The following is a 12,939-nucleotide window of genomic DNA, read 5'->3' as shown; positions in this document are numbered from 1 at the left end:
TTTTATGTATTAATGAATTAATGTATTAATTACAAGAACTGGATGTAAAAACGCTCTTTTAATCCACTTGGTGTTTGTCTAAAGGTTCTTCATAAGTGTTTACCTTAGGAAAGCTTTTTTTTTCCAGAAAAGGCCAATAGTTCACAGCGCCTGGTGCCTGCGACATGTTTCACGATAGTTTTGAAGATATTGCCCTTAAGATATTTTTTTTAATGTGTGTTGGCCAAGGGGTGTTGGCCTACGCCACTGTAAAGACATTCTCAGTCGGTACATTTCTCTTAAATTAACCATTTCAATTCAAAATGCCCTGAATATTTTTACACATCTCAATGACATTAAAAAACGGTGGATTTCTCCTTATTTAAAGTCAGCTTTGTCCTAATAAAAATCAAACATTACTCGACCGTTTAATCGCCCAATATTTAATACTGATTTAATATAATTTAAAAACGGAACTACAGTCTCAAATTACAGGAACGCAGAAACGTTGTACGATTGACGCCTCCGGTTTCCAGTCGGACCGCATATTCAGTTGCACAGAAATATCTTCAGGCATGGGAGGTTGTTGAGACAGAAATAAAGTCCAAAGTGAAAAACATGGAGAGCATAACGGATGGAAAATGGAACAGCTTACCTGTGAAGCTTCATGACGGCATATCATCGACACTGAAAAAACTGGGATTTACATATATGACTCCAGTTCAGGTAGTGAACAAATATTTCATGTTGCTATCAAGCTGGCAGCTACTCTCACATGTTCTCACCACTCTGTACGGAGCTGTACTGTAACTAGCTAATCAAACTAAGGTTAAGCCTCCTGTTCTTTACTGGGTCAAGTCTGACCCTTTTCAGGTTTTAATATCTTTAAAATATCATTACACTTTATTATTTTGTCATGAAACATGATGACTTCGTTAACAGTCATGATATGATAAGATGACTAATATGATGTTTTTGTTAATGTTGTCTCCACAACATTCAGGGTCAAATTTGATCCTGGAATTCACAATGGCAATCGAGAATGCAGCACACTGGGGAAATACAGTGCAGATAAAGTTTATTACAATTTGGAAGTTTCATTTGTAACATAAGGGTTAGTTTTGACCCAAGACAAATAATTAAATAATTTTATGTTATCAACACTAAGAAAATATCTGTGACATATGTACATAACATATGTTAGAAAGAGATAATCCAGTAGAATATATGACTCCTACATACAAAATAGCAATTCAAAGCCATAAAATGCTCTAAAATATGCATTTTGTTATGATAACAGATGTCCCTTTTTAGGGTAATTAAGGTAATTGTGAACAGTAAAATACAATAAAATAAGTTAATCTTTTGTAAGTATTTGGTAAGTAGGGTCAAATGAAATTGTCAAGTAACATGATCTAGGACTGTTTTGAGTTGGTTTAACCACACTGAATCAAAATTGACCTGCAAATATTAATGATGTAACTGATTTGCAAACACAATTAGAGGGTTAATCTAATCAAGTGATTCTCATTTCAGTCTGCCTGCATCCCCCTGTTTATGAACAACAAAGATGTTGCTGCTGAAGCGGTAAGGACATCACTAACATGAATAAGTTAGATTAATAAAATAATAAACACAATTTCACACTCATCAGAATCAACTCACTATCTTGCAGGTGACTGGTAGTGGGAAAACTCTTGCTTTTGTAATTCCTGTCCTAGAGATTCTTTTAAAACGTGAAGAAAAGCTGAAGAAAATGCAAGTAAGTGTGCAGGCAATCAGATACTATAGATCAGTGCTCATCAACTCTTCTCCTGAAGTTTCCAGCCCTGATTGAACACATCTGATCATTCCACATTATGGATTGTATCAGGTTGATTGATCAGGTGTTTGATTTAGGTTGGAGCTGAATTCTGTGAGAAGGTAGCTCTTAAGGAGTAGAGTTGGTGACCATTGTTATAGATGCTACTGTCAGCACTGATACACTGCCTTTGTATGTGTACCTTTATACATTCACCGTACACTTTATTTTGAATGTTCACTCACTGACTACCTACCCTATAGGTCAGTGTATAGGCCACCATCTGTTGTCATGCACAATTTGTCAGCCATTAGCTACTCGGTTTCTGACCACCAGACTACTGTTGGCAAAATAATATTAGGCTAATTGATGCGTAAAATGCATATTCAGTTGCTTTTTGAAACTACTTGAAATTGAGAAATATCTTGCAGTGCAATAATGCAGGCTATTTGTTTTTATTTTGTTTATTTACTTATGTAATTAGGATTTATTATTATATAATTAGTAGGAAGAAACACATTTAACAACTGAAGTAAATGTGAAATATTTTTATTGCGCAAAATAGTTATATTGAATTTCATTTGACATTTGTCTTATGTACTTACCTCTCCCAGCATCAGACTCTGCTGGAGTTACATGCTAACAGCACTAGCTATTTTCAGCAGATTTCTCTGCTTGATGGAAGCACTAGGCCATGAGACCACACTGCTGTCTGTTGCAGCTGACCTAGGCTATCATTAACTAAAGAGACCATCAGTTAATTCCATATGTTTCTCCAATGTATGCTCCCTCAGTAACAACCTGAACTAACATGACTGTAACAGACTGCACAGCTGCACGTGAGGAAGCCCAATTTAGCTAATTTAATTAATTTATTCCGGTGAAACTAATACCTTAGGAGAATTTTAACCGGTATATCACCCATTACTGTTGCCTTTTCATGGTATACTGGCCTTACCGACCTTGCCATGAGCATTTTTACTGCTCTTTGTCAACCCTCACCACTGACATGTTGGAATTTGCATGCATCACTCAGTAGTGCACATGTACATCAGAAATTGCTTTGTGGTGTTGGTATCCGCGTATCCAACACTGATACTGCATTTAGGTGCCAGTATCTGCCCCAATGCTATTACTGTATTCATATCAGTGTAACACCAGTTACAATGTTACAAATATATATTTTCATGAAAGCTAGGTATAATGCTTTATTATCATTGTAGGTTGGTGCTTTGATCGTCACACCAACACGAGAGCTGGCAATACAGATTAGTGAAGTTATGGGCCAATTTATTGAAGAGTTTCCTCAGTTCAGGTTGGTATGAGCAGGTTGAACTATGTACTGTACTTTAAAATATGATTTGCAGGTAATATAGAGAGAAACTAATGTGTTCTTATTACAGACAGATTCTTTTGATTGGTGGAAGCAACCCCATTGAAGATGTAGAGAAGTTCAAGACTCATGGGTAGGTAATGACTGTGGTTGGAAGGCAGTTTGATTTCAAGGTCACAGTGACTTAAATGGCTCATATCATGAAAAATCAAAATTGACTTGCTTTTTTTAAAATAGAGTTTGATGTAGTGTGTTAAAGTTTCAAAACCTACCGCTCACTTCCCTGTCCATATAAGGGATAGTAATCCGCAAAATTAGCCCTTTTGGAATGTGTTTTTTTTGTGATGTTACAACAGTACAGCAGTTTAGTCCAGCCCATTAATGCAGAAGTTTTAAGGACTCGTTTTTCAACGCAGTTCCAATACCAGGCTGCCAGAGCTTTATTTATTTATAAATGTTTGTCTTCAAGGCTCAGTAACAAACACAGCTGTTTCTAAGGGATAAAGAGAGGCTGGAAAATGGTCATTTAAAAATGAATTGTGACTGTTTTCAATGAATAGAACCACACAAATGTTATAAGTGGACCTCAGGCAGGCAAAATAAATACAAGAAACAGGATATGGGCTCTTAATTTAGTATAATGTGAGTAAACGTGATGTGTCTTTTGATTGTAGTGCAAACATCGTGATTGGAACACCTGGGCGGCTGGAGGACATGTTCAGGAGGAAAGCTGATGGGCTTGACCTGGCCAGCTGTGTGAAGGCTTTGGATGTATTAGTTCTAGATGAGGCAGACAGGTTGCTGGACATGGGCTTTGAAGCAAGGTTCTTTGTAATTGCATATATGACGCATAACACAACTGTGGAACAGTCAGAAGGTCCATCCACATTCAGCCTTTCAGATAACAAGATTTCGTTCTCTGTGTGCTTCCAGCCTGAATGCTATCTTGGGATATTTGCCCAAGCAGAGGCGCACAGGCCTTTTCTCAGCCACGCAAACTCAGGAGCTGGAGAAGCTGGTGAGGGCTGGCCTCCGCAACCCTGTTCGCATCACTGTGAAAGAGAAAGGAGTCGCAGCTTCTAGCGTGCAGAAGACCCCGGCGAGGCTGAGTAATTACTACACAGTGAGTAGAATGACGATGGTACACACTGTGAACATTGAGTTCTGAAACCCTGAACTGCTATCTTGAACTTTGCTACTGCATTGCTGCATAACTTATATAGAATGCTGCATGGCTAGCTTTTGCACTTTGCAAGTTACTGTGGTTATGTGAATTGCAAATATTTTATCTATATTGTCTTAAGCAACTTGAATGTCCCGACTGTGTTTCGCTATCCTAGACATTCATGTGTATGCATAATGACTATAAACTTGAATTAAATTGAATTGAATTGAATTGATACATTATGCTTCTAGAGCACTATGGTTCAAAATTTCCCACAGGTGCTCAGTTGGGTTGGGATCTGGTGACTTTGAAAGCCATAGCATATGATTTACATCATTTAGATTTATTCATGTCGTTTAGATTTATATCATCCTCATCAAACCACTGTGGATAGGGGCATTGTCATCCTGCAAGTGACCACTTCCATCAAGATGCAAATGCTTCATCATGGGAGAAAAGTGATCAGTCAGAATAGATATGTATTGATTTGCACCACCCCCTCACTCTAAAGGGAGAAGTGGACCCAAACCATGCCAGCAAAATGCATAACATGGCCAGCAGACCCTCTCACTGTATGGCTTAGGCATTCAGGCTTGTACTGCTCTCTTGTTGTATACCGCACATGTACTCGCCCACTTTTCCCCCACATCTCTGTGTCTGTGGTTTTAGCACCACTGAACTTTCAAATATGCATTTGTCTTGATGAGGACTTTGTGCATTGCAAGTCTCTTATAATATTCCTACTATACTATAATATGCCAGTGTATATATAACTGATCACATCCTGCATTGACATTTTTATTCCCCTGAGGAACAGTTACTCCCTTAGATGTAAAAGCAGATGTCATTTTAGTTCCTATCTGCAGTTCCTATTGAAACACTTGAGGAAAAGATCTAAGTGAAAAGGTCAACTTGGCCTGCCCATAATTTTTCTGTATGCCACAGAGCATGGTGAGATGCTAATTGCTTAATTATCATATAGTACAACTGTCTGGAAGCATCTGCACTTGTTATGTTTCTCCGGTTTCTCTGGTTTTTTTCCTTTAATTTTTCACCTACCTCTTTCTTGGCGAATTACTGGAATCCTATGGGAGGCAAATCCAGCCAAAAAAGAAATTAAAATTAAAACAACAAAATGTAAATGCAAACCTCTTCTTGCCATTTCTTTTTCCTAACATCTGCACAAATATCCTGCCAAAATTGAAAATGAAATGAAATACCTACATTTGCAATTTCATTTTTCACATAAACACGAGTCATTTGTGACAAAAATAAAAATTAATTTAAAACAAAATTTTAGTTGTTATTCTGGTGTTTCATGGCCATATCTAAAATGAAAAAGCTAATAGAGAAAAGAAAATCCAAGCTTCGCTTTGGCTTTTCTTCAAGAAATGCAGAATACGTATCAAAACTAAAATCAGAATGCAATGTTTACATTCTTATTTCTTTTTCATAGCAATAAGCTGAATATCTGTCAAAATGAAAATGAAAATGCAAAATGGATAGATCAACAGCAAATTGACAGTTTGTGTTTCAGTTTTCGGCATAGACGCGCTGTAAGTGTCAATGAAAAGGCAAATGTAAATGAACATCGGCGCCACCTGCTGGAGATTTACTCTTCATATGCCACTTTGCTTTTTCATTTTCAAACTGACCAACATGCAAATATATGTTAATTAGCACTAGGCGGGGCTATGGGGTACATTTTAGAACATCCTCAGACCTCAGAGTCAGAATGGCATCATTCCTCAAGCTAAATGACTTCGAGTCTCGAGAAAAACCACCGTCATGTCTCAGATCTGGTGAAACTGAACATCAGACCAAACGCCGTCAGACCAAACAGCCTCAGAAAAAACTGTGAAAATGTTATACTGGCATTCATATCGAGAATACACAGTAGTTTTCTAAGTTATATGAACCAGTATATGCTCGACTAGGCTTGTGTTTAGTCTGATGGCTTTTCTCTGAGGCTGTTTGGTCTGATGTTCAGTTTCACCAGATCAGTGGTTTTTCTCGAGACTCAAAGTCGTTCAGCTTGAGGAATGATGCCATTCTGACTCTGAAGTCTGAGGATGTCCTAAAATGTACCCGTAGCCCCGTCTAGTGCTAATTAACATATATTTGCATGTTGGTCAGTTTGAAAATGAAAAAGCAAAGTGGCAAATGAAGAGTAAATCTCCAGCAGGTGGCGCCGATGTTTGTTTACATTTGCCTTAAGTGTCATTTTGACACTTACAGCGCGTCAATGCCGAAAACTGAATCACAAACGGTCACTTTGCTGTTGATTTATCCATTTTGCATTTTCATTTTCATTTTGTCAGATATTCAGCTTATTGCTATGAAAAAGAAATAGAACGTAAACATTGCATTCTGATTTTAGTTTTGACACGTGTTCTGCACTTCATGAAGAAAAACCAAAGCGAAGCTTGGATTTTCTTTTCTCTATTAGCTTTTTCATTTTAGATATGGCCATGAAATACCAGAATAACGACTAAAATGAAATCACAAATAACTGTTTTAAATTAATTTTTATTTTTGTTACAAACGACTTGTGCTTATGTGAAAAATGAAATTGCAAATGTAGGTATTTCATTTCATTTTCAATTTTGGCAGGATATTTGCGCAGATGTTAGGAAAAAGAAATGGCAAAAAGAGGTTTCCACTTACATTTTATTGTTTTAATTTTAATTTCTTTTTCGGCTGGATTTGCCTCCCATAGAATCCTGCTCTAAATGTGGTTTATAAAAATAAATTGTTTCCTGTGTAGTAGCTTACTTTATTGCCCTGATGATTTCCTTTGATCTCCTTTGTATTTCTGTAGATCTGTAGAACGGAAGATAAGTTTAACACACTGGTGGCCTTTCTGAGACAACACAAGCACGAAAAGCAGCTTGTCTTTTTCAGGTATTAACGAAAACCTTGAAATACACTAAAAACCTTTATTCCACTTTAAGGAACCATCTTAAAATTAGGGCAAAGCTGAGTTTGTGTAGAAGGAAGGACACATTGTTTACTCTGGTTTTTCTTTGTTTCCACAGCACATGTGCTTGCGTGGAGTATTTTGGCAAAGCTCTGGAAGTCTTGGTCAAAAATGTCACCATTCTTTGCATCCATGGCAAGATGAAGGACAAGCGAAACAAAGTCTTCTCTGAGTTTCGGGAGCTAAAGGGGTAAATGGCACTTTGCTGTTTCCTTAGACGTGTTGTTTCTCGCTTTAACTGCTTTCTAGTGTTGAAAAGAACTTCCAGACCTGTTATCAAAACAATTCATGTTAAAGGTGAATTCCAGTGATTTTTAATATTTCTGCACAATTCACATACTAAGATGTAAACAGTCATTCTGAGCTGAGTTTCCCAAAAGCATCTCAGCACAAAGTTGATTTTCAAATGACAGAGCACACTCTCTCTACCGGTTGAGCGGCACATACCCTACATGCTACGTATTTCATTTTTCCTTGCTGAGATCTTCTTATAATGTTTGTGGTTTTATATAGCAAAACCAGTTGTAATTCATTTTTGCAGGACTATTTTCCAACCTCTCTTCATCCCCTAGAATTAAATAGGCTATTTTTGTAACTTTTCCTTTAAGACTGATATATGTAAATGAAACTGATTGCCTTTTCTATATTGTGCCTCATTAAAAAAGTAGTCCCAACTACTTATAACTTGACTGTAAATGGGCAGTGCTAAACTGCTTTGGATTGAATAGGAGAATATATGTAAATGTATTTGATTTTGTGAAATAATAATGAATTTGTGACTTTAATAATGATTGCATTTACGGAAGTGAGGAAATATTGGTTTTCCATGATCTGGACCTTTTAAGATTTTCTTAACACTAAGATGATTTTGGGAGACTGGACCCAGACTGGTTTGACATGAAATGTGGCATCCAAAGAGTTAAACACCTCACAGAAATGTATTACTTTAAGTGGTTACGAGTACAGTGCCTTATAGTTTTGAGATAAGGTTTTTAAACTCCATTCATGGTAGAGATGTACATGCAGGGTGATGTAAGGCAAAATAATAGAGAAAATAGGTTTTTTTTTTCCAGATGTACTGCTATTTACCATCATAAACATTACATATAAAAAAAAAACCTATAATTATAGGTTCACTGTTTATTTTGGAGCGTAAATAACATGGCTAAATTTGCGCTGTGTACATTGCAACCCCTGGTTCTTATCAACAACACTGTAAAGAAATCTGAGATGGTATCCCTACAGTGCTGTTAGAAGTAGCACATTACAGCAATTCTTTTCCAATAAAGATATTGAAACCTAGAGTATCAAAGTGGGACATCACGCTAAAAATACTCTAACACTCTACTACCCCACAGGAAGAAGTACACAACTAATGAAATCATACAATGCGAGTGTATTTCAGGGTAGCCACCCATTTCAGAACCGGTTTTAAAAAGCCCTCATCCACTTGGCCTTATCATTTCCCCTCGGTGGAATACCCAGCACCACCTTAAGGGCTGTTCTCTTACTTTATTACCTTAAGTAAAGGGTGTTAGGTAAGCCTTCAAAGGGGTGAGGGATCAGGTGAGGGACCAGTGTCGACTTTGGCAGCAGATTTTTTTTTTTTCATTTTCAGACCCAAAAATAATGGCAGATGAAGCTATTTATAAGCCATGTCAGTAAACAGTAAAAAGTTTTAAATGTTCCGCCAGTTAGCTCACTGAGGCCCACCTGCCGAGGATGAGTGTGTTCCCTTTGAATAATATGCTTCTCACTGTCCTCTCCTCCCCTTCGTCATGAGTGGCCGCTTGTGTAACATAGATATGATGCACATCCAACTGGTGAGTTGAAGTTGGTAAGGGCAAATTTAAAAGAAGGAATTTACACGGAGCCCTAGATTTGTTAAAGGACAAAGACGATCCAGCATTTTCTAATTGCATCGGCCCATTATCTATACCCCTTTATACAGATATGCCATCTCTTAAATACAGCATTCAGACTTTCTTAATTATTGAATTCTGCTAAAATCGGTGGGTTCACCTTTAAAGCAATACTTCACAGCTATCAAGTTAGTGGGGAGCACAATCTCATTTGCATAATTTTAGCTGGTCAGTACTAATTGTCATTCATTATTAGCAACATTAGCATATTTAGGTGCAGTATTCCTTCCCAACTTGATGGTAATATTTGTCATTTTCAGTGGGATACTTGTTTGCACTGATGTGATGGCAAGAGGCATCGATATTCCAGATGTTAACTGGGTGCTCCAGTATGACCCACCTAGCAGCGCAAGGTAAGGTGACCAGAACTAAATTCATTTTGCATGACCACTCAATGTACTTGGTAGATAACTGCAAGTTCTTTCCTTCAGTTCCTTCGTGCATCGGTGTGGCCGAACTGCTCGTATTGGGAACCGAGGCAGCGCGCTAGTCTTTCTGCTACCGATGGAGGAATCTTATGTTAATTTCCTGTCTATAAATCAAAAAGTAAGGAAGGAACTAGCTTTTTTACACATACAGTTGGGGAGTAAATAAATAATTATTAATGCTAATTCAGAGGAAAAAAGGTAAATCTGCTAAATTCATAAATATCTGTGGTCCTGCAGTGTCCGCTCCAGTTGTATCCTCCTGTGAAGGATGTGGTGGATGTATTGCCCAAACTGAAGGCTCTGGCGCTTGGAGACAGGGCTGTGTTTGAGAGAGGCATGAGGGCATTTGTCTCTTATGTCCAGGCTTATGCTAAGCATGAATGCAGCCTTATATTCCGGATCAAAGGTCAGTGCCCGTTGCCATCTGTATTACATGAACTTGAGGTACTCTTAAAGACATGTTTCCTCAAGAAAGTTCCCCTTACCACTAATGTTTAAAGCTTTCCTCTGAAGCAACAAGGCTAATGTAGAGAACTAGTAATGGGAGCTTATGTACTTCAGCCATGTGCAAATTGCATGCCTAATCATTGCATACATGCTTCAAATCAAGTTGTTATGTAATCGTAAATATATTTGCTTATGTGGTTGCTGATGCAGTATGATATAGTTATCTATTAAAATGGACAAAAGTGTGTGTAAACAGTAGTAGGGGGCAACTTGAAGCCTGGACTAGATCCATTTTGTAATTGGCATGTTTTACACAATGATACAAAAAAAAACAAGCTTTCTTTAATTGTTGGCTATGTAAGCTTCATATCGGCAGCTCCAAACTAAATAAGCAAAGGTCAAACACCAAACATATCTTGAATGACCAGTTAAATCAATTTTGGGGTAAAGAGAAAATTGTTTTTTATAATCAAACTGTTGTTCTTATGTAATGTACTTCTAACCCTCAAAATGTCCATATTTACAATGCAAATATTAACTTGTCATTGTATACGTTTAAGCTTGCCTGTATCTGAATGGAATATATTATTTAATATATAAAGGCTATGGACATAAAGGCACAAAGCCTTTGAGACATTCTAGAATCAAATATTTTCAATATGCTACAGGCCAGATTGTGTATGTGTGTGTGTGTGTGTGTGTATATATATAATATATATATATATATATATATATATATATATATATATATATATACATATATATGTATGTGTATATATATATATATATATATATATATATATATATATATATATATATATGTATATGTATATATATGTATATGTGTGTGTATGTGTACATATATGTCTAATACTTCTCATGTGTTTTATTCAGACCTGGACTTTGCATCTTTAGCTCGAGGCTTTGCTCTTCTTCGCATGCCCAAGATGCCTGAGTTGAGAGGCAAGACGTTCCCAGACTTTGAAGAGGTGATAGACACAGACTTAATCCGCTTTAAGGACAAGAACCGAGAGAAACAGAGGCAAAAGGTGTTAGAACAGCAAAAGGAGAAAGAAAAAGAGGCACTACCCAGGAAGAACTTTGCCAAGAACAAAGCCTGGTCCAAACAGAAATCCAAAAAGGACAAAAGGAGAAAGATGGCTGCCAAACGGAAGTTGGATGAGGTTGGTTTTAGTTATATGCTATGGGTTTTATTTATTTAAATATTGATTTTTTTTTGTTTACAGTTTAGTTAGGATTTCATACAGTTCTGTTTTATTTGATTGTGATGTATGTAATGTTCTTCACACCAAAAATGATAGTTAACTCCAATATATATAAAGTAACATGTTACTTTCTCATTAACATGTCTGTTTTGGTCACAGGGATCAGATATGGATGATGAAGACATGAACGAGCTTTTGAGTGACACGCGTCTACTGAAGAAGCTCAAGAAGGGAAAAATCACGGAGGAGGACTTTGATAAGCACATGCGTGCAGGGGGGAGTTCAAAGCATAAAAGAGCAGGACCCTCTCATGGGTCTAGCTCAGAAGCAGAGGATGAATGAACTGTATTGTAACCTCTGGTTTTAAATAAACATGAACTGTTCCAGAAATCTCTACATTGCAGACTTACATAGACGGTCTTTTAAATCTAAAAATGCTTTATCAGCAAAGGACCTGAATCAGTGAGGTTTATTAAGATTATGCATATGTTATTGTTACTTTTGTATACCATTATTGTATATTGTGCACAATAATCACATAGGTAAGGAGGGTAGATTACAGCGCCTGAGATCTGCATATTGAACAAAACGAGTCTTTTAAGAATATGGATTAAAAAAAAAGGCTTTCCTTTGATGTGGCCTCAAAGACATTGGGCCTCAGTCACAAACCTTGCTTAAGAAGAAATTTCTTCTTAAAACCCACTTAAGCAGTGTTTACAAAAATTCTGACATTCCAGAATGTTTTCTCATGTGGAATTTGTTCTGAGGTAAGAACAAAATCCACACACACTCAAGAGCACAAAGGTGTGAACAGTTCTGTGGTTTAAGAACGTGTCATGAATTTAATGTAGACTTTCTCTAGGACCTTTCTCAAGAACAAATTTAAGATAATCTTTTGTGTTGGTGAATGAGGCCAGTTGAAGTTCAAGATTAAAACTATAAAATGCCCACCATGACCCATTTGCACGCATCCCAGCAGGGGTGAGAAATACTTAAGTAATGTGTGCTTCCTTCCTATACTAAAGTATTATTTTAGAAGATTTCTACTTTATTTGAATATTATTGAATACTTGTACTTTTACTAAGTTTCTAAGAGGAAAAACATACTTTTTACTTCTTGCAATTTCATCTACTCTTTCCAAATACTTGTTACAAATTTCAAAAGCCAGGAGATTTTTCTCTTTCTTTTGCCCTTCAATTTTTCTTTAAACCGCCAACCAAATTCTTATCATTGCAAAATGAAACTGCTCGCAACTATGCTAATTTGTCTTTGTGTGAGGACCAGTACAACTGATTAGTCACTGCATCGCACCCCACCAAAAAGAGAAAATGTTTCATTTACTTGTTAGAATACTGAAAATATTGGCAAAATACTGCTATTTCTTTGTATTTCTCTACTTCTCTCCTCTGAGCATCCTGATGCTAAAATATGTGGGAACAGAAATCTTTCTTCTGTTTGTTGTGCGATATCTTTATGTTGTACATGTTTTTTTATTCAACCCAATTTCCAAAAAGTTTGGACACTGTGCAAAATGTAAATAAAACAATGCATCGAAGTGCAAATCAATAAACCATATTTTAATTGAAAATAGTTTTATTGTTCCGTGAAAAATACATGCCTATTTCGAAACACGTTTCAAAAAAAGTTGGGACAGGGG

The 12,939-nt window shown here is 36.7% G+C and overlaps 1 protein-coding gene across 1 annotated transcript; it reads left to right on the top strand.

Annotated features, from left to right (window-relative positions):
• Window positions 1-527: 527 nt before the first annotated feature.
• ddx55 (DEAD (Asp-Glu-Ala-Asp) box polypeptide 55) lies at window positions 528-12,826 on the top strand. The gene is made up of 14 exons (XM_036595559.1): window positions 528-705; window positions 1,516-1,566; window positions 1,655-1,741; window positions 3,004-3,095; window positions 3,184-3,246; window positions 3,788-3,937; window positions 4,047-4,236; window positions 7,100-7,182; window positions 7,317-7,448; window positions 9,441-9,533; window positions 9,612-9,726; window positions 9,846-10,014; window positions 10,950-11,239; window positions 11,441-12,826. Exons 1-14 carry the CDS (start codon window positions 598-600, stop codon window positions 11,621-11,623), a joined length of 1,806 nt encoding a protein of 601 aa, XP_036451452.1. The 5' UTR covers window positions 528-597; the 3' UTR covers window positions 11,624-12,826.
• Window positions 12,827-12,939: the final 113 nt, after the last annotated feature.

Source organism: Colossoma macropomum, unplaced genomic scaffold, assembly GCF_904425465.1.
Source record: "Colossoma macropomum unplaced genomic scaffold, Colossoma_macropomum, whole genome shotgun sequence".
NCBI lineage: Eukaryota > Metazoa > Chordata > Actinopteri > Characiformes > Serrasalmidae > Colossoma > Colossoma macropomum.
The sequence above is the reverse complement of the archived record's forward strand: the minus strand, read 5'-3'. Positions and strand labels throughout refer to the sequence as shown.

Coding starts and splice junctions, on each gene's coding strand:
- ddx55 (XM_036595559.1), top strand. CDS start 598: ATGGAGAGCATAACGGATGGAAAATGGAACAGCTTACCTGTGAAGCTT. Junction 7,183..7,316: donor AAGCAGCTTGTCTTTTTCAG/GTATTAACGAAA, acceptor TTGTTTCCACAG/CACATGTGCTTGCGTGGAGT. Junction 10,015..10,949: donor CCTTATATTCCGGATCAAAG/GTCAGTGCCCGT, acceptor TGTTTTATTCAG/ACCTGGACTTTGCATCTTTA.